General features: G+C 44.6%; 1 protein-coding gene across 4 annotated transcripts in view; it reads left to right on the plus strand.

Annotated features, from left to right (window-relative positions):
* The first annotated feature begins 74 nt into the window (after positions 1-74).
* The window catches only part of pla2g12a (phospholipase A2, group XIIA), a 30,490-nt gene continuing 7,862 nt past the window's right edge, over positions 75-22,702 (plus strand). The window contains exons 1-3 of one of the 4 annotated variants that reach the window (XM_085996259.1): positions 75-171; positions 8,597-9,195; positions 21,508-21,584. In XM_085996259.1, coding sequence (XP_085852385.1) covers positions 8,997-9,195; positions 21,508-21,584 — 276 coding nt within the window. In that variant the 5' untranslated portion in view covers positions 75-171; positions 8,597-8,996. Of the gene's footprint in view, positions 172-3,820; positions 3,915-3,957; positions 4,112-8,596; positions 9,196-21,507; positions 21,585-22,702 lie in introns of those variants that run through there. The other 3 variants (XM_085996265.1, XM_085996248.1, XM_085996252.1) reach the window with 3 other exon arrangements.

A 22,702-nucleotide genomic window follows, 5' to 3' on the forward strand; every position in this document is an offset into this window, starting at 1 on the left:
GTAGTGGGATGATTCCTTAAAAACGTTCTGTATCAACCGATAAAAAGCGGCTCCCATCGTCATCAAGCAGCGCCCACCAGATGAAGGACCGGCAGCAATAAAGCAATCCCTTGCTGAATGCTCGTTGGGACTGAGGGCAGATATTGGATAATAGCAGGAGAGGGCGAACTAGTAAGATCATGTTGTGAAGTATAATGATAGTGAATGAGGGGACAGTGCGAGCAGCTTACAGCGGATGAAGGGTTTTGGCTCGAAATGTTCGGTGTGGGAATTCTCGTTATGTGGTGTGCTGGGCCTGCTGTGTATAGCCAACAATTTATGTTACTGTTTCAGCTTTCAGAGAGTGAAAGAAAAAATAACGAGAAAAAAAATCAGGAAAAGAAAAAGAGCAAGAGACAGCAAACTATATAGCGAGAAGGGAAGAAGGGACACAGGGAAGGAGGAAAGAAATAAACTGCATTTATAAAGTGCCTTTTGCATCATCAAAAAAAGATATATTTATATAGCGCCTTTCACAACCACCGGTCATTCCAAAGTGCTTTTCAACGAATGAAGTAATTTTTGAAGTGTAGTCACTGTTGTAGGATACGCAGCAGCCAATTTGCACACAGCAAGCTCCCACAAACAGCACTGTGATAATGACCAGATAATCTGTTTTAGTGATGTTGATTGAGGGATAAATAGTGGCCAGGACACCGGGGATAACTCCCCTGTTCCTCTTCGAAATAGTGCCATGGGTTCTTTTACATCCACCTGAGAGAGCAGACGGGGCCTCGGTTGAACGTCTCATCCAAAAGACGTCACCTCTGACAGTGCAGCACTCCCTCAGTACTGCACTGTTAGCTCAGATTTTTTTTGTGCTTGAACCCACAACTTTCATGACTCGGAGGCGAGGGTGCTACCAACTGAGCCACTGGTGACCCAAAGCACATTGATAAGCAATTAATTACTTTTGAAATGCAATCACTGTTGCTATTTAGGCAAATATTGCAGACAATTTGCACACAGAAACATCTCACAAATAGCAAATGAATGATCAAACAATCTGTTTTTGGTGATGGTAGTTGAAGGAGGAATGTTGGCCTGCACTGTTCCCTGCTACAGTGCTAAAGGATCTGCTGCATTCACCTGATCAGGCAGATAGATAATTTCTCAATAATACAGCAATGATATATCGAGGGTTGCTAACCATCTGGTTTTGGACTAAACAATACATTTAAATAAAAATGTCTGGAAATGCCTATAAAGCCAGACACTGGAAATTTCAAAATAGGAGTCCGTCAATCCTCCCATTTAATTTTATGATGTGGAAGAGTTCAGGACATCGGGAGAGCTCCCCTACTCTTTTGCATTAGTGCCATGGGATATTTTACATCCACCTGAGATGGCAGATTTCAGTTTAACATCTCATCCAAAAGACAGTACCTCCAACTGTGCAGCACTCCCTTAGTAAAATGCCCAAGGCGCTTCACAGGAGTGTTATAAAACAAAAAATATGTACTTGTCATGGAACTATAGCAAAGAAGCAGGCCATTCCGCCCATTGTGCATTTGTTGGAGCAACCAGAAGGAATCCAACTGCCCTGTTCTCTCTTCACAGCATTGTATCATCATTGTCTTCAAATATTTAACACCGGGCTAAACTTCCTCTAAGGTTCCCCCCTGCCCTAGCCCTGAACCCACATCTTTCTCCAGTTTCTCTATAATCTCCCCTCATGACCACTCAGCGCTCATCTTGTCCACGAGACCCACTTCCCACCAAACTGCTGATCACCGAATGTCCTTTTCTGGCTCCCATGTTAGCTGACATTGTTAACGGTTCTCTCCTCAGGTACTGTCTCCCTCTCCCTCAAATCTGCCGTCATCACCCCTCTCAAAAAAACACGACCCCTCAGTCCTTGCAAACTACCGCCCCATCTCCAACCTCCCTTTCTTCTCCAAAGTCCTTGAACGTGTTGTCGCCTCCCAAATTCGTGCCCATCTTTCCCGCAATTTCATGTTTGAATCCCTCCAATCAGGTTTCCGCCCTTGCCACAGTACCGAAACGGCTCTCATCAAAGTCACAAATGACATCCTTTGTGACTGTGACAAAGGTAAACTATCCCTCTCGTCCTTCTTGACTTGTCTGCAGCCTTTGACACAGTTGACCACTCCTTCTTCCTCCAATGCTTCCATCATCGTCCAGCCTGGTTCCATTCTTATCTGTCTAATCGTAGCCGGAGAATCACCTGCAACGGCTTCTCTTCCCACTCCCGCATTGTTACCTCTGGTGTCCCCCAAGGACCTATCCTTGGCCCCCTCCTATTTCTCATCTACATGTTGCCCCTTGGCTACAACATCCGAAAACATAGTGTCAGTTTCCACATGTACTCTTGATGACACCGAGCTCTACCTCACTATCACTTATCTCGACCCCTCCACAGTCTCTAAATTGTCAGACTGCTTGTCTGACATCCAGTTCTGGATGAGCAGAAATTTTCTCCAATTAATTATTGGGAAGAGCGAAGTCATTGTTTTCGGTCCCCGCCACAAACTCTGTTCTCTAGCCACTGACTCCATCCCTCTCCCTAACATCTGTCCGAGGCTGAACCATACAGTTTGCAACCTTGGTGTCATATTTGACCTTGAAATGAGCTTCTGACCACATATCTGCAGCATAACTAAGATCGCCTGTCTCCGCCCTTGCCTCAGCTCATCTGCTGCTGAAACCCTCATCCATGCCTTTGTTACCTCTAGACTTGACTATTCCAATGCACTCCTGGCTGGCCTCCCACATTAGAAACATAGAAGATAGGAGCAGTAGTAGGCCATTCGGCCCCTCGAGCCTGCTCCGCCATTCAATGAGATCATGGTTGATCATCCAAACTCAGTACCCTGTCCCTGCCTTCTCCCCATATCCCTTGATCCCTTTAGCCTTAAGAAATATATCTAACGCCTTCTTGAATATATTTAATGAATTGGCCTCAACTGCCTTCCGTGGTAGAGAATTCCACAGGTTCACCACAACATGAACAGACTTAACAACAGTTGTTGGTATGGTAGCCTGCAGTTATATCTCACAGTAATAATTCCCTATTTCTTGAAGAAACATTAGAAATATATGCATCACTATTGTACTTAACTGATTTGTTAATGCCTTTACTTTAAGGGTGACGTTTTTCCTGCATTAAATCGCTATATAAATGCAAATTGTTGTTCCTGTTGAGTGGTTTTGACACCTGCTTGTTCATGAACGCTATTCACTGAATTGGGATAAATCCAACTTGTATGTCTACCCTACATAAACTTGAAGTCATCTAAAACTCAGCTGCCCGTGTCCTAACTCGCAACAAGTCCCGTTCACCCATCATCCCTGTGCCCGCTGACTTACATTGGCTCCCAGTTAAGCAACGCCTCAATTTCAAAATTCTCATCCTTGTTTTCAAATCCCTCCATGGCCTCGCCCCTCCCTATCTCTGTAATCTCCTTCAGCCCCACAACCCCCCCCCCCCCCGAGATATCTGCGCTCCTCTAATTCTGCCTTCTTGAGCATCCCTGATTATAATCGCTCAACCATTGGTGGCCGTGCCTTCTGTTGCCTATGCCCTAAGCTCTGGAATTCCCTGCCTAAACCTCTCCGCCTCGCTACCTCTCTTTCTTCCTTTAAGACGCTCCTTAAAACCTATCTCTTTGACCAAGCTTTTGGTCACCTGCCCTAATTTCTCATGTGGCTCAGTGTCAAATTTTTTGTCTTATAATACTCCTGTGAAGCACCTTGGGACATTTTACTACGTTGAAGGCGCTATATAAATACAAGTTGTTGTTGTTATTTTCCCTTATAAGATGCATTGATGTCTGTCTCAACCACTCCCTGTTAAAAGCATGCCATGGCGATCTGGGTGAGGTAGGGAAGTTGGCTGGCTCTTGTGGAAGAAGGTATGAATCACCCCTCCCGCCGAAAACACGAGCAGGCTTGGGGAGGGATTTAAATGCAATGCGGAGGGTGTGACTCTGTCATCCAGAGCAGGGGGCAGTGTGTTTGGCAGCGGGCGGTGACATCAGTGGTTTCGGTGCACCGGGACAGTCAGTGCTGGCCACGTCAACACAAGGTGTGTAGTGCTCAGCGGATGCAGGTAAAGATCTGGTCGGAGTGGGTCAGTCAGAGCCGCAGGAGACAGGCTCCGTAATGACTTTAATCTGATTTATTGTGTCCGCAGTATTTTGAAGTGCAGTCCGACTTGCTCGTGGCCTCGCACAGACACTTTATATTTTAGGCCTTGCCGTATCTCGGGCCGCGTCCCACAGCAACGAGGGGAGGAGCTCCGTTAGCAGTGATCTTGAGGACATCAGATCGCTAACTTGTCCTGTTCAGCTCCTGTGCGATCTCAAATTTGGGGTATTTGTAATGGTTCCAACACACACCTGAAACCACATTCCAGCCTTCGAATCAATCCTTGCCTAATGTTAATATTGGTAGAGATTTTGAATAAGCCCCTTTCATGACCTCAGACGTCCCAAAGAGTTTCACAATGAAGTTCTTTTGAAGTGTATTCACTGTTGTCATGTAGGAAAATGCAGCAGCCGATTTGAACACAGCAAGGTCCCCCAAACACCAATGAGTTAGAGACCAGATAATGGCCTAGAAATTCAGTTGCTTGCGCCAGCTGGTAGCGCCTTAGGAGGAGGAGAAGTTGGGCGCTAGGTGGCTAGCGGCCGGGCGCAGCGCGATCTGCGCCTCTCCCCAACTTCACTAGAGATTTAGCCTCGGCGCAAAGTCTTTGCGCGCTCAGCTGCGCGCGCAGATCCTGATGTCATTTCATCGTGCAACGCCCTTTGTGCACCCCAAACCGGAACTTCAGTGGTGCCGCCCTTCTTTGCGCCTGGCGCCCCCAGCGACTGGTAGAGGGGAACGGTTCCCGCGGGGGGCGCTATTTAAAGGGGACTCCTCCTGCATTATAAGTGACAGCCATTTTGTGCCAATCCTGTGTGAGAGACAAAGGCAGAGAGCTTTCTGCTTTGACTCAGCGCTCGCACAGGTACTTCTGGCTTCAGGCCAGAGCTTTGCACTTGGATTTCATTTTCAGTGCCATAGCCTTGAGTCGCCACATATACTGTAATGGGGGCTACAATGGGTGGAAACGTTGGCTTTCTGCATTGCATTCAAAGGGATCAGAGACGCCGTGAGAGAGTGCCAGTCATGGCCAGACGGAGAAGGGCCAACAGGTGTCAGCACAAGAGGCCTTACCCACCCAGGGTATACCGCCAGCAGTTCTCATATCTGAACATGTCTGAGGAGCAGTGTGTTCGGAGGCTGCGATTCAGAAGGGAGGTGGTCACTGAGATCTGCCACCTGCTTCGCAGAGATCTGCAGCCACAGCTGAGGAGCAGGACGTCTCTGTCGGTGGCAGTGAAGGTGACGGTGGCTCTCAACTTCTATGCCACCGGCTCCTTCCAATCCGCTACTGGGGACATTGCCAACATCTCCCAGTTCGTGGTACATTGCTGCATCCGACAGGTGAACAATGCCCTTTTCAGAAGTAGACGTCAGTACATCTCCTTCCCCATGACCCTGGACAAGCAGCAAGAGCGTACAATGGTATTTGGATGAATAGCGGGCTTCCCCATGGTCCAGGGCATAGAACTGATGAACCAGCATTGGTCAGGCCTTGCTTCAGGGCTGCAGTGCGCAGGGCATGGCAGCCAGACAAGTCCACCCTCCCCCTTTAAGAGCTGACCGGCGCCAGAGTGTCTGCTGTCAATCAGCAACTCGCCGCACCTGCGCTGCGCCCGCCCTCGGGGGTATCGCCCCGGACCGCCGGCTTAGCGCCTAATGATAGTCGTGCATCACCTGTTTTAGCGCAGCAGCAACCTCTTGGGGCGATGCGACTGAATATCGGCGAAGGTGGCGCGAACTTTAGCGGCCGCCCGACTGTAGCGCCCCGAACGTGGCTATACTGAATTTCTAGGCCAATATGTTTTTAGTAATGTTGGTTGAGGGCAGAATGTTAGCCAGGACATCGGGAGAACTCCCCTGCTCTTTTTCATTAGTGCCATGGGATCTTTTACATCTACCTGAGATGGCAGATCTCAGTTTAACGTCTCATCCAAAAGATGGCACCTCCAACAGTGCAGCACTCCCTCAGTACTACACTGAAGTGTCAGCTTAGATTATGTACTTAAGGCTTGAACCTGCAACCTTCTGACTCCGAGGTGAGACTACTACCACTGACACCTTTGAAAGAAAAAGGGCAAGAGAAAGAGAGAGGATTTGTATTGTATCTTTAACGTACTGAAATGTCCCAAGGTGTTTCACAGTTGGATGTTACTCCAGAGAAGGACTAGGAGGTGCAAGTCAACAAAAACACAGAGATGGGTTTTAAGGAGTAATTTGAAGATGGGACAAGATGTAACAAGGCAAATTAATTTAGGTAGGGAGGTCCAGATTGTGGGGGTGAGATGACTGAGGCCCTAGCATTGATAGAATAGAGGAAGGAAGGAGGCAATACGGAACAGATCAGAGATGGCAGAATGGAGGTGGAAATAGGAATGATTATTTAATTTTTTGTTTCATTGCCCTCTTGTGTGTTTCATGTTCTTGATCCACGGTGATAATTTTTAAAAATTAATTCCTGGGATGTGGGTGTCACTGGCAAGGCCAGCATTTATTGCCCATCCCTAATTGCCCTTGAGAAGTTGGTGGTGAGCTGCTGCCTTAAACAGCTGCAGTCCTTGTGGTGAAGGTACTCCCACAGTGCTGTTAGGGAGGGAGTTCCAGGATTTTGACCCAACGATGATGAAGGAATGGTAATCTATTTCCAAGTCAGGATGGTGTGTAACTTGGAGGGGAAGTTGCAGGTGATGGTGTTCCCATGCGCCTGCTGCCCTTGTCCTTCTAGGTGGTAGAGGTCGCAGGCTTCGGAGGTGCTGTCGAAGAAGCCTTGGCGAGTTGCTGCAGCGCATCTTGTAGATGGTACACACGGCAACCACGGTACACTGGTGGTGGAGGGAGTGAATGTTTAAGGTGGTGGATGGGATGCCAATCAAGTGGGCTGCTTTGTCCTGGATGGTATCGAACTTCTTGAGTGTTGTTGGAGCTGCACTCATCCAGTCAAGTGGAGAGTATTCCATCACACTCCTGACTTGTGCCTTGTAGATGGTGGAAAGGCTTTGGGGAGTCAGGAAGTGAGATACTCGCCGCAGAATACCCAGCCTCTGACCTGCTCTTGTAGCCACAGTATTTATGTGGCTGGTCCAATTAAGTTTCTGGTCAATGGTGACCCCTAGGATGTTGATCTTGGGGAATTCGGGGATAATGTAATGGCATTAGGATAACCATTTTTATACCAACTCTAACATGGGGCAGGCTAGGATGGAGTGGAACCAGTTGTGCTATTCTTGAACTTCAATAATGAACTCTTCCACATCATAAAATTAAATGGGGAGGATTAACTGACTCCTATTTTGAAATTTACGGTGTCTGGCTTTATAGACATTTCTAGACATTTTCATTTAAATGCAGTGTTTAGTCCAAAACCAGATGGTTAGCAACCCTGGATATATCATTACTGTATGTTTATTGAGAAATTATCAATGATTGCTGTAAAATTTATGTCCAGACCAAAAAGGATGGATCTGAGTTTTTTAAATGGTGAAAAGCTAGGAACGGTGGAGGTCCAAAGTGATTTAGGGGTCTATGTACACAGATCACTAAAATGTAGTGATCAGGTACAAAAAAATAATCAAAAAGGCTAATGGAATGTTAACCTTTATGCCTGGATGGCTAGAATATAAAGGAGAGGAAGTTTTGCTGCAGCTATACAAAGCCCTGGTTAGACCACATCTCGAATACTGTGTACGGTTCTGGGCACCGCACCTTAGAAAGGATATATAAAGGATATAGAGCAGATTCACCAGAATGTTACCAGGGCTCCAGGGGTTAGATTATGAGGAGAGATTACATAAACTAGGCTTGTATTCTCTGGAATATAGAAGGCTAAGGGGTGATTTGATTGAGGTTTTTAGGATTTTGAAAGAAATTGATAGGGTATCAAGCGATATGGAGCCAAGGTGGGTGGATGGAGTTACGATACAGATCAGCCATAATCTCATTGAATGGTGGAACAGGCTCAAGGGGCTGAATGGCCTACAGTATGTACCATACATTATCAATAATTGTGGTACCTCAGACACATTGTGCGCAGAACGGTCCATGTGTGTGGCTTCTGCCTTGAAGCAGTGTTCCGGTCTATAATCTGTTTGTTAAGCTCTGTTGGGACATGTATAAGTTTAATAATAGCTATTGTGATGAAGAATTCAACTTGGGTTTTAGATATTCAGTGAGTAGATTGTTTATTTTTTATTGCCTGCTTTGGGAATTACTGTGATCTGTATTGTTTGTTGAAAATTATTATCTATACTTCTAGAACGGATAAAATATTTGTTTTGTCATGTAATTTGCCATTCAGCTTCAAGGGCTTTCAGCTGAATCAGTTGCTTCTATTAAGAGCCAAGTACGAATTTGTGGTTGCAAAGTTTTCACTTTGAATTTAAAAGAATATATTTTGCAAAAATTTTTGTTTCATAGGCACTTAGAGAGTTGTCTTTTTTCCCCATTCTAGTTCTACAAGAGTGCGACAGATGTGACACCTCCATCCAGCTTGGCTTGATATTCTCATTCAAGTGACCAGCAGTGATGTTTGTACAGCATGACAGTGCTGAAGCAGTTGCCAGAGCAATAACTATATGCAACAATGGACTAACCTTTGAAGAACAGTCAAAAGTTTAGTAACCGGTGAAGTCTGACTGTACCAGATTATCCTGACACTGACGTCACTTGCTGAGCATTTTAAAATTTTGATATGTGATGCCAACGAATGCCATTGATTTGGGCATCTCTCTCAAAGTGCAATAATAGTAGTTTATATTTGTATTGTGAAAAAAACACAGCAGAAAGCTTTGTGCATTACAGCTGAAAACCTGAAGTGAAAAAAGTGGTTCAGCCCAGAGTTTTCCTTGAGCATGCATTTGCTGGTCTGTGTGTATGTGGGAATTATTTTGAGGAGTTGTGGGTGCCACTCAGAAGACACAGATTTCAAAGATTGGCGGGGGAAGCTGAAAACAATTCGGAATGGAATTCATAAGATCGACACATATCTGAATGCAGCACTGGATTTACTAGGTGGGGAGGACGGGCTCTGCAAATACAAATGCAATGATGGTAAGTAAAATGCTCAGTAATGAGTTACGCTGTTCAATAAATGTGTATGGTAGTTTTCTAAAGGTTAAGATGCTGGCTTGGTGCTCTCGAAACATAGAAACATAGAAGATAGGAGCAGGAGTAGGCCATTCAGCCCCTCGAGCCTGCTCCGCCATTCAATGCGATCATGGCTGATCATCCAAGTTCAGTACCCGGTCCCTGCTTTCTTCCCATATCCCTTGATTCCTTTAGCCTTAAGAAATATATCCAATTCCTTCTTGAATATATTTAATGAATTGGCCTCTACTGCCTTCTGTGGCAGAGAATTCCACAGGTTTACCACTCTCTGGGTGAAGAAATTCCTCCTCATTTCTGTCCTAAAAGGCCTACCCCTTATCCTTAGACTGTGACCCCTGGTTCTGGATTCCCCGACCATCGGGAACATCCTCCCTGCACCTAGTCTGTCCAGTCCTGCCAGAATTTTATAAGTTTCAATGAGATCCCCTCTCATTCATCTAAACTCCAGCGAGTACAAGCCCAATTGACCCAATCTCTCCTCATACGTCATTCCTGCCATCCCAGGTATCAGCCTGGTGAATCTTCGCTGAACTCCTTCCATGGCAAGAACATCCTTCCTCAGATAAGGCGACCAAAACTGCACACAATACTCAAGGTGTGGTCTCACCAAGGCCCTGTACAACTGCAGCAAGACATCCTTGTTCCTGTAAAACCCTCTCGCTATGAAGGCCAACATACCATTTGCCTTCTTAACCGCCTGCTGCACCTGCATGCTTACCTTCAGCGACTGGTGCATAAGGACACCCAGGTCTCGTTGCACTTCCCCTTCTCCCAATCTATTGCCATTCAGATAATAATCTGCCTTCCTGTTTTTGACACCAAAGTGGATAACCTCACATTTATCCACATTATATTGCATCTGCCATGCTTCTGCCCAATCACCCAACCTGTCCAAATCATCCTGTAGTTTCTCGGCATCCTCCTCACAGCACACACGCCTCCCCAGCTTTGTGTCGTCTGCAAATTTGGAGATATTACATCTACAGGAAACTTTGGTTTATCCGGAGGTTGTATGTCTGGAATACTCGATCTAACGGCAAAAATCAGGAGCCGTTTTCTATAAGTTTTTTTTAGATCTCGTTTTTTTTTTCCCAGTCAGGCACTGCAAGGTCTAGCTATAGCAACAGCTTCAGCTAGAGACGCTTGCATCTGCAGCCGACTCTTTAGAAGCTGTTGCTAAGCAACAGTGTTTGTTGTCAGATACGGATATGAAAACCTCCGTATGCTTCAACATTAACTTTGTATGTCCGGCAGTTTTGATAGATTGGCAACACGCCGGTCCCGTCGGTGCAGGATATCACAACGTTTCCTGTAGTTCCCTTGTCTAGATCATTAATATATATTGTGAATAGCTGGGGTCCAAGGACCGATCCCTGCGGTACCCCACTAGTCACTGCCTGGCTCTCGGAAAAGACCCGTTTATTCCAACTCTTTGCTTTCTATCTGCCAACCAGTTCTCTATCCAAGTCAATACCTTGCCCCCATTCCATGTGCCTTAACTTTACACGCTAATCTCTTATGTGGGACCTTATCGAAAGCCTTCTGAAAATCCAAATACACCACATCCACTGGTTCTCCCTTATCTATTTTACTAGTTACATCCTCAAAAAATTCCAAAAGATTAGTCAAGCACGATTTACCTTTTGTAAATCCATGTTGACTTTGTCCGATCCTGTCACTGTTTTCCAAGTGCTCTGCTATTACATCTTTTATAATGGACTCTAGCATTTTCCGCACTACCGATGTCAGGCTTACCGGTCTGTAATTCCCCGTTTTCTCTCTACCACCTTTTTTGAATAGTGGGGTAACATTAGCTACCCTCCAATCCATGGGTACTGTTCCAGATTCCATCGAATGTTGGAAGATGATCAGCAATGCATCTACTATTTCTAGGGCCACTTCCTTAAGTACCCTAGGATGTAGATTATCAGGCCCTGGGGATTTATCGGCCTTCAATCCCATCAATTTCCCCAACACCATTTCCCTACAAATACTGATTTCTTTCAGTTCCTCCCTTTCATCAGACCCTATGTTCCCCGACATTTCTGGGAGGTTATTTGTATCCTCCTTTGTGAAGACAGAACCAAAATATGTATTTAATTGGTCTGCCATTTCTTTGTTCCCCATTATAAATTCCCCTGATTCTGACTGCGAGGAACCTACGCTTGACTTCACCAATCTTTTTCTCTTCGCATATCTATAAAAGCTTTTACAGTCAGTTTTTATGTTCCCTCATATTCTATTTTCCCTTTCTTAATTAATCCCTTTGTCCTCCTTTGTTGAATCCTAAGCTGCTCCCAATCCTCTGGATTACTGCTTTTTCTGGCCAATTTATATGTCCTCTCCTTGGATCTTATGCTATCCCTAATTTCCCTCGTTAACCACGGTTGAGTCACCTTTTTTGTTTTATTTTTATGCCAAACTGGGATGAACAAATTCTGTAGTTCATCCATGCGGTCTTTGAATGTTTGCCATTGCCTATCCACCGTTAACCCTTTGAGTGACATTCCCCAATCAATCCTACCCAATTCGTGCCTCAGACCATTGTAGTTTCCTTTATTTAAATTCATGACCCTAGTCTCTGAGTCAACTACATCATTCTCCATCTTAATGAAGAATTCGATCATATTATGATCGCTCCGACCCAAGGGGCCTCGTACAACAAGATTGCTAATTAATCCTTTCTCGTTCCATAATACATAGTCTAAGATGGCCTGATCTCTGGTTGATTCCTCGACATATTGGTCCAGGAAACAATCCCGTAAACACTCCAGGAATTCCTCCTCCACAGTAATGTTACTAATTTGGTTAGCCCAATCTATATGTAGATTAAAGTCACCCATGATGACTGCTGTGCCCTTTTTGCACGCTTCTCTAATTTCCCTTTTAATGCCATCCCCAACCTCCGCATTAGTGTTTGTAGGTCTATATACCACTCCCACTAACGTTTTCTGCCCCTTGGTATTTCTCAGTTCTACCCATACAGATTCCATATCATCAGAGCTAATATCCTTCCTTACAATTGTGTTAATCCCTTCTTTAACCAGTAATGCTACCCCACCTCCCTTTCCTTTTTGTCTATCTTTCCTGAATATTGAATACCCCTGGATGTTGAGTTCCCAGCCTTGGCCACCCTGGAGCCATGTTTCCGTAATCCCAATCAAATCATATTCGTTTATCTCTATTTGCGCAGCTAATTCATCCACCTTATTACGAATGCTCCTTGCATTAAGACACAAAGCCTTCAGGCTTGTTTTTTTAACGCTCTTAGACCTATTAGAATTATTATTTACTGTGGCCATGTTTGATTTAAACCGTTGATTTCTCTGACTGCCACTTTTGTTTTTCTCCTTCCTATCTTTTGCTTTTATCCTCGTTTCCTTTTCCTCTGTCCCCCTGCTTAGGTTCCCAACCCCCTGCCATTTTAGTTTAAACCCTCCCCAACAGCACTAGCAAACACTTCCCCCTAGGACATCGGTCCCGGCCCTGCCCAGGTGCAGACCGCCCGGTTTGAACTGGTCCCACCTCCCCCAGAACCGGTTCCAATGTCCCAGGAATTTGAATCCCTCCCCCTGGCACCATTCCTCTAGCCACATATTCATGTGAAATATTCTTCTATTTCTACTCTTGACTAGCACGTGGCACTGGTAGCAATCCTGAGATTACTACCTTTTGAGGTCCTATTTTTTAATTTATCTCCTAACTCCCTATATTCAGCTTTTAGGACCACATCCCGTTTTTTTACCTATATCGTTGATACCTATATGCACCACGACAACTGGCTGTTCACCCTCCCCTTCCAAGATGTTCTGCAGCCGCTCTGAGACATCCTTGACCCTTGCACCAGGGAGGCAACACCCCATCCTGGAGTCTCGTTTGCGGCTGCAGAAACGCCTATCTATTCCCCTTACAATAGAATCCCCTATTACTATAGCTCTACCCCTCTTTTTCCTCCCGTCCTGTGCAGCAGAGCCACCCCTGGTGCCAGGAAGTTGGCTGCTGCTGCCTTCCCCTGGTAAGCCATCCCCCCCCCCATCAGTATCCAAAGCGGTATATCTGTTTGAGAGGGGGATGGCCACAGGGGACCCCTGCACTACCTGCCTGCGCCTACTACTCTGCCTGTTGGTCACCCGTTCCCTTTCTGCCTGTGCCACCTTTACCTGCGGTGTGACCAACTGATTAAACGTGCTATTCACGACGTCCTCAGCATCGCGAATGGTCCAGTATGTATCCAATTGCTGCTCCAGCACCGCAATGCGGTCTGCCAGTAGCTGCAAATGGACACACTTCCTGCACACATGGTTGTCAGGGACACAGGAAGTGTCCCTGAGTTCCCACATAGCGCAGGAGGAGCATATCACGGCACCAGGCTGTCCTGCCATGACTTACCCTTTAATTAATTGCAATTAAATTAAATCAAATCAATCCCACCAATTACACTACAGTTAAATGGTATATTTAAGGGCCCTGGTTTACAAACAGTCCCGCTACACCACAGAGACTTTAGAAACTATAAACCACAGAGTTAAAGTTTAAAAAAGAGAGAACCAACCAATCACTTACCTGCTTTCTGGTGATGTCACACTTCGATTACTTTTTACTTCTCTCCCTCCCTCTGAGTTCGGAGATTGGAGATTAGTACGCCTACCTGGTCCTCGCCGCCGCTTTTATACTGCCGCCACTCCGCGATTCCCGCCGCCTCTCGCGCCGCACTAAATTGTCATACCGACTGATCATTTGTAATATTTCTTTCCCTACAACCTTCCTAAAATATATTTTCATCCCCTTGTCTCCTCTCGGTAGTTTCTGGAGTACCGATAGCTGTTTGGTACCTCACCGAAGTGGCCATTTTTCATGACTTTACTTAGTGAATGTCAACAGATTTATTCATCCATGCAACATACTAAAACTGGGCTTGGTGCTGTCCTCACCCGATGAACACATTGGCACATTTTCTAGCAGGGAATTCTGAGAGGTGATTAAAAGCAGGAACCCGCGGTTGATTTTTCTACTCCCTAGACCAGGATCTCCGAGGCACATTGTGGTGCCTTGGCTGAGATCAACTAATTCCATACAGACTAGGTACTGAGCCTGTGACCTTCTTGGTCAATACAGCTCATTACCACACCATGTAGTGTATTTACTGGGCTGTTGGCCATGGTGTGTGCGCTATTTATTAATAGAGAATTTTGAAATGGTTCAGCCTGAATATTTTTAATGACTGCGTACAGCTCTGGATTCTGGACTGCTAAAAGTGCTGTTCTCTATTGTGCTGATCTAAACAGTGTCCTCTAACGAAGATCGGATTCAGTGGCACACGTTTGTAGATTTGTTATACTATATATATAGTCCCATGTGGGCAGGTATTGATTTTACGATAGCTTTCATAATTTGCCCAAAAATATAATGGAAAACTACCTGGACTGACTGTCATTTAGTTAGATAGCCTTCATTTAGGCCCCATAGAATTTTTGTCCAGTAAGATGATACCATCTCTTTTTAAAGAAACACCATTCCTCATTTTGTACTGTGGACAGTTGACGCACCAGTATTGTGAACAGAATGCATTCTTGTTTCAAAATCAAATATTTCAAATGTTAAACATGCTGCTCCTTTGTAACAGCAAGGAAAGTCTAAGATTCTGGTTGGTCAGCATACAACAAACACATTGGGCCGTATTTTCCGATCGGAGGCTTCCCGCGCGCAGAGGCGTCCGATCTGGAAAAAATCTATGCACTTACCTGAGGGCTCCTGAGGTGCATATGGTTCCGATCCTGGGCCTCTCCAACTCCAAGTGCACAGGGCCCACGTATCCCAGAGACCCATGCGGTTCGCAAGCGTTCCTGGGATCACGGCCATGGGGAGCCAATCAAAGAAGGGAATCTCCCTTCATGCACTTGACAGATAGACCTGTCAAATATATGAATGGAGATCGATGAAAAAACATGGTTTAAAAAAAAATTATTTAAAGTTTTACTATCAGCTTTTTAAAATTAGTTGAAATTACAATAAATTAAATATTTTAAACAAAAATTAATTTTTTGAAAAAAATAATTGAAGTTTTTTACGGGGCTAAAAATAAACACTTTTTTAAAAGTATTTTTAAATGATAAATGACAAACATTTTAAAAAACTTTTTCTCAACTCTTATCCTGGTAAAAGCAGGCCTTACACCGCTTTTACCAGGCGTAAGAATTGTAAGTGTTTTCTGCGGGCGGAGGGTCTCCAAAAAGCAGAACTATCCACCCGCAGAGGCTCTTCTCCAGCACAGCCGGAGGATCTGTCAAGAGCATTCTTGACAGATCAGAAATGCCGGTTTTTAGCACATGCGCTGTGCATGCCTGAAACCGGCATTTCCGATGTCGCTACAGTTGGGTACACAGCGCGTACACACCCGTAGGGATCGGAATATCCGGGCCAGTATAGTCTTAAGAACCAATTCCAGCCTTTTATGATGCGATGATCTGTTGCAGTTTAAGATGCTCCTTAAAACCTACCTCTTTGACCAAGCTTTTGGGCATCTGTCCTGATACTCCCTTCTGTGGCTTGGCGTCAAAAATGTTTTTATTGATATCGCTCTTCTAAAGTACCTTGGGATGTTTGCTACGTTAAATGCGCTGTATAGATGGAAGTTGTTTTTGTAAGCTTGGCTTACTCCTACCCCATAAGCTGTTTTGAAATCATGTGCCTGCAGCCAAGGTGGTCACAATAACACAGAATGTGACCTGGTCAAGAGTAAAATAATTAACTGAGGCAATAAAAGTATAGCATCATTTTGTATGATTTTCAGACATGTATCATATAAACATAACATATGGCTTGCAATATTTTGTAAAGCATTAGTGCTGATAGTGTACAGTTTTACATTAGTAATACATGAGAGCAGTATATATTTTGCCCAATGTCCATAAACAAGATTTGATTTATATCCTATTCGTGAACCTTTTATTTGTCTAGAGTAAACACATTTTGTGGGAAATCAACCTTTCTGGCTGGTAACTTGAAAAAAAGAATCCCTCCCTTCTCATTGTTGTGCTCCTCTGTCAGCTGCTAGCTGACTGTCCTTTTAAAGCAATGTCTGCAGCTCCTGTTGCCAGACAATAAAGAAATGCTGTGGTTGTCAGGATTCCCTACCTGCTCAGTCGTGCAGAAATAATGAATCCGAGCCCATGAGACAAAGGGGCTGAGAGTACCTCGCCCACACTGCTTGTCGTCTTTATGAAAGCTGGAGGTTGGTGTGTACTTTATTCGGGAGGCACTGCCTCTGCAAGATGAGTATGCAAGTTTCGCACTAAAGATCTGGAATTTTAACTGTGAATGACAGTTACAGGTGGACTTGATATTCATAGTGATGTTTAGTGAGTAATGTGCAACCTACTGTGAGTTACTTCTGCAGTGTTTTAGTGTTCAGGCAACAAGAAAAAATGCATGAGTGTGAATGGTATGGAATAGGCATTCTTTAAAGGAGACTGGAGTGGTTTAGCTTTTGATTCCAAGACCCAACATTGATCTTTGCTTGTGTTTTCTCCTGCTTCTTGTGCCACCTTGAATGAGTGTGTGCTGGACTTAACTTACCGCCTCTGGTTCCCATTTTGTCACTGCTGAACACTTTAGCTTGATGACTGGCTGGGAAAGAGAACTCTCTTCAGTGGAAAGTCACAAATATACTGGGTGTTCTGTGTTAGTCTGTGACCCTTGTGAGTCACCAGGCTGTCAGTGCTGATTAATTTTAATATCAGTGGTTCTCTTGTGGGATTGTCACGTTGAGTCAGAAGATACGCTGTATAACAAGGTGACCCGAGCAAGCCCCTACAACAACCGCTGTTCGCAGTTCCAGCAGAGAGAGATGCTTCTGCTTACAATAGGGCCTCTCTCTTTCCTTCTACCCCCACTCGAGGGTCTGTTTTCATGTTCCTCCTTCTCAGGTTTGACTCTTATTATCTATCCCAGTCGCTATGTCTCTTTTCTTATCCCCACCTCTTGATTTGCGTTGTGCTGTGTGGGCTGGAGCACTGGTGAAATAAAGAAAATTGGAAGTTTAATTACCTTGGCTTGTTTTCTTTATTTCAGCTTTGTGTTTGGGAATAAAATCAGGTTGAACAAACTGGTGATTTTATGCATTTCCACAGTGCTGTGTGGCAGTAACTGGAATAGAGGCATGGACGAATCCGAGGCTCAGTAAGAGTATAGTCTGAGGAGCAGAATATAAGGGGATTCTGGAGGAAAAGGGAGTAGAGGTTAGATATAATATAGTGGCAGCGACCTGGAAAAATATATATTTTTTGGCAGCAACGCTACCTATTCCAGTTGGTTGGGATTCGTCACATCTTAATGAGCTGTACGATGACGTGGTTTGTCCTCAGAATTATTCACACAGAGTCTCCATTCTCAGCCATGCCGTCATGAGCAGATACTGGGTTAAAGGAATGGAAGAGGGAAAATCAAAGGCTGCTTGTGGAGCTCTGAGGAAAGAAGAGAATTTAAATCCCTGTTATAAGGCTGCTTACAAAAACTGTTTTTAACCAGAGGATTGGACCCTAAAGGGAATAAAGTTAACTTTTTGATATGGACTAAGAGTTAGAGGTTGTAAATGAGGAAAGCTTCAAGACAACACAATGGTGTAGATGCATCAGGAATGCAGAGAAATAAAGCAGGGCTTCCACACTGTGCCCTAGTGTTAAAGGGATCGAATGTCATACAGACCAGAGACCCCTGGTGTATGCTGTAAACAGTTGGTGCGCTACAGTTAGCCTCAGTACCCCTGGGCTAGAGAGAGGAAAAAGCAGCCAGGGTTCTTGCTCCCAATCGCTATCCACTACTCACTGCGTGTGTGTGCATGTCCACTCGAGCTGCTGAAAAACAAAATAAATAGAGGATAAACCCATATGCATTACTCATGGGTGTTTGAGTTGCAAAATAACACTTTCCCCAGTTGCTTGGCAAATGGAATTTTCCAGTCTTTGCACAAACCCAGATTTATACTCTGCAAAGTTCCATTGTCTGATTTTTGTTTTGTATTTCATAAAGATTGTCATAATTCAGAATAGATAGGAGTGGTCAAAAAAGGTTGCAATGATGTCACATGCAGTACTCTATAATTTACACCAATATATTTGGGTGCAAGCTATTTCTATCTAATCCTTATGTTACAATGTGCAACGAGAAACCATGTAAGATTATGGAGTTATAATCGTAGAAACATAGGGCTAGATTTTCAGTATAGACAGTTTTGGGGCGCTAACCTTAGCGCCCGCCCGAAGTTAGCGCCCGCCCCAAAGTAACGCCCCGTTGCCGGAAATTCAGTGGCTTCGCCCTAAGAGGTTGGTGGAGCGCTAAAAGAGGCGTTGCACTACTATCTTTAGGCGCTAAGCCGGCGGTGCAGAGCGCAACACCCGAGCTCGGGCGCAGCGCACGGCAGACACTCTGGTGCCAGTGAGCTCTTAAAGGGGAAGGGTGCATGTGTTTTTTTCAAAGGCAGAGTCTGCGGGGGAGAGGAGGAGGAGGAGGAGGAGGAGGAACATCGTTCACAACGACACACTGGATCCTTCCACACACCACATGCAGACTGCCGTTTATAGTGCAGGAGGAGTGCCCTTTAATTTGCGCTCCCCAGGGTGTGTTGCATTCCATTTTACAAACGCTCTGGACGCCAGCCGCACAATGGGGCGGTCCGACTGAAGTTTGGATTCGGGGCGGCCAAAGGGCGTTGCACGAGGATGTGACATCATTTTCTGCGCGCGCATCCGGGCGGCCGCTAAACTTTGCGCCGGCGCTAACGGGCAACTTAATTTGGGGCGGGGCGCAAACTGCGCTGCGCCCGGGCGCTACACGCATAGCGCCCGAAAATCACTTCTCTTAAGGCGCTAACTGCTGGCGCAAGCAACTGAAAATCTAGCCCATAGAATCTTATACACACAAGTGGGCCATTTGGCCCATTGTTCCTGTGCCGGCTCTTTGAAAGAGCTGCCCAATTTAGTCTCGCACCCTGTTGGATAATTCCTTCCTTATCCTTTTAAAATAGATTTGTACAACTAGAGACAGTAAAATGTTTGATAATTCACTTCATTTACTATTGACAAAACACTAATCTTAAAAACCTCAGCCTTGCATCCAAAAATACTGTGCGTAGATTTAATGAGAAATTTTGAAGCTGGCTTCTCCAAGCCTGTTCACGCCACAGGGTTTTGAATGCAGCTTCCTTACCTTCTTTCTAACTAAGGAAGGATATACTTGCCTTGGAGGGAGTGCAACAAAGGTTCACTAGACTGATTCCTGGGATGGGGAGATTGTCCTATGAGGAGAGATTGAGGAGACTTGGCCTATAGTTCCTAGAATTTAGAAGAATGAGAGGTGATTTCATTGAACCATATAAAATGCTTCAAGGGCTTGACAGGGTAGATGCAGGGAGGATGTTTCCCCTGGCTGGGGAGTCTAGAACCAGGGGTCGCAGTCTCAGAATCTCAGAATAAGGGGTCGGCCATTAGGACTGAGAGGAGGAGAAATTTCTTCACTCAGGGTTGTGAATCTTTGGCTGCTCAGTCGTTGAGTATATTCAAGACAAAGATCAATAGATTTTTGGATATTAAGTGAATCAAGGGATATGGGAATAGTGCAGGAAGGTGAAGATGAGGTAGAAGATCAGCCATGGTCTTATTGAATGGCGGAGCAGGCTCGAAGTGCCGAATGGCCTACTCCTGCTCCTATTTCTTATGTAAAACATGGCATCTGTCTTATATCTTTCTCGATTATGGTTCTCTTCCTGCTGGATGCAACCCTATCTTATGTTGTACAACCACCCAGTTATTTCAAATAGTTTGCCAAGCAGAGATAAAAAGGCCTATGCCTTTTAATACCAGACTGTTACTTCGTGTTATTGCTCTTCTAAAGCATGGCCCTGTTGTAAACAACCCTTTCGATGTATGCACTCCTAGCACCCCCTGCTGTGATAAAAGCCTGTGTTTCAGAAGCTTTTCTGATCCGCAGTATCCAGAAGGGTTTTGGAGAATATGACGGGAAAAGACAGGCTTTTTGAGTTTAAACAAAAGGAAAGATTGGATAGGCTGGGGTTGTTTTCATTGGAACAGAGGAGACTGAGGGGAGACTTAATTGAGGTCTATAAAATTATGAGGGGCCTAGATAGAGTGGGTAGGAAGAACCTAGTTCCCTTAGCAGAAAGGTCAATAACCAGGGGGCATATATTTAAAGTAATTGGTCGAAGGATTAGAGGGGAGTTGAGGAGAACTTTTTTCACCCAGAGGGTGGTGGGGGCTCTGGAACTCTGGTTTAGCAGGACTTCCTTGTTTTTGTATTTAATGCCCCTATTTACAGAACCAAGTATCCCATATGCTTTCTTAACTGCCCTGCCACCTTCAAAGATTTGTGAATATGCATCCCCAGGTCCCTCTCCTCTTACACCCCCCCCTCAAAATAGTACCATTTAGATTATACAGTCTCTTCATGTTGTTTCCCCCAAAGTGCAACACCTTGCACTTATCCACATTAAATTGCATCTGCCATGTGTCTGCCCATTTCACCAGTCTGTCTATGCCCTCCTGAGGTCTGCTACTATCCTGCTTACTATTTACAATGTTGCCAAGTTTTGTATCATCTGCAAACTTTGAAATTACACTCCCTATACCCAAGTCCAGGTCATTTATATATAACAAGGAAAGCAGTGGTCCTATACTGACACCTGGGGGACCCCACTGCAATCAGAAAAACATCTGTTCTCCACTACTCTCTGCCTCCTATCCCTTAGCCAATTATGTACCCAAGTTACCACCACCTTTTAATCCCATGTGCTTCTATTTTCTGAATAAGTCTGTTACGTGGTACTTTATCAAATGCCTTTTGAAAGTCCATATATACAACATCTACTGCACTACCTTCACCAGCTATCTGTTACTTCATCAAAGAACTCAGTAAGGTTAGATACAATTTGCCTTTAACAAATCTGTGCTGGCTGTCTCTTATTAACCCATGCTTCTCCAAGTGAGAATTAATTTTGTCCTTGACAATGGTCTTTAGTATTTTTCCCACCACTGACGTTGGACTGATTGGCCTGTAATGAACAGTTTTATCCCTCTTCCCTGTTTTTTGAACAGGGGTGTAACAGTTGCAATCCTCCAGTCCTCTGGCACCACTCCCATATCCAAGGAGTTCTAGTTGTCAACAAGGACATTTTACAGTGGGGACTGATGCTGTTGTCTATCTGGAAGGGATTTGAGCGCATTAACCTTTTCTTTTTCTTTGCAGGATCCAAGCCAGTTCCTCGTTACGGCTATAAGCCTCCTCCACCCAATGGATGTGGCTCTCCTATGTTTGGAGTTCATGTAAGGAATGCTGTGTTCTGTCAAAGATTTGCACCTTGTGTCTTACCAAGTTTATTAAAGCTCAGTGATATTGAAAGAATTGTGACAGTAGCTTCATTAATAAACAATATAAAGTTGCTGAACAGAAAGTTCCCTTAATTATGTCCATGACCGGCAGGAGTGTTGCATAAATGCTAAGTCAGTATGCTGAATACAGTTTTATGTCTTTTGGGTTTGGGAATTTAAAGATCGGCACAGTATTTAATTTTTACTGAAAGTCATGAATGCAATTTTCATTTGTCTCCTGAGCCCCCGTTGCTCAGTATTACTGGCAGTCATCAGTTATTACACATACTGAATGTGTGGTGTGTGTTTTTTGTCTGCAGTACTTGGTTTAAAGAAAGGGAAACTAAATTAAATTTGTCTTTTAAGGGTGAGATAGCACCTGGGAGTAAAAGTAAATGAATTTGAGATTTCCAGTTTCTTACCAGTGGTTTTAATACAAACTCCAGTGTTGTGCCATCATCAAAGTGAACTTTAAAAATGATTTTTCCTGTTCATGCTTGGACTAAATGAAAATACCAGATTTATCTCAAACCAACACATCTTCATGGTCAATTTTTTTTTTACCTGCTGCTTGAGACCCTTATCCATGTTTTTGTTACGTCAAGGCTCGTCTTATTGAATGCTTGCCATCCTGGGCCCCAGCTTAGCCCACAACCCTACTGCTCATGTGCTGTCACACTAGCCCATCACTTTGGCTCCACTGGCTCCCTGTTTCCCAGTGCATCAAATTTAAAATTCTTACACTCGTGTATGAACCCTTCCATGATCTCACCCCAGCTTCCTCCAGTCCAAGTCTCATTCCATGCACTGCAGTCGTCCAGTTCTAGCCCCTTAGCATCCTCTAGCTCACCCCTCCGCCAATCCCATATTCTTCACTTGGTGACTTCGCTTTTCTGTTGTCTCGGTCCTTCTCTTTGGTATGCTCTCACTAAATCTCTTCGCCTGCTACTTTCTTGACCTTTAAAAAGCCTCCTCAAATCTATCTTTTTGTGCTTTTGGGCAACTCGCCTAATTCTTCTATTCCTGCTCAGCCCATTCTGTCCTATGTGAAGCGCCTTGGTCATGTTACTATG

Source organism: Somniosus microcephalus, chromosome 1 (genome assembly GCF_052327205.1).
Source record: "Somniosus microcephalus isolate GS21.2 chromosome 1, FLI_Smic_1.0, whole genome shotgun sequence".
NCBI lineage: Eukaryota > Metazoa > Chordata > Chondrichthyes > Squaliformes > Somniosidae > Somniosus > Somniosus microcephalus.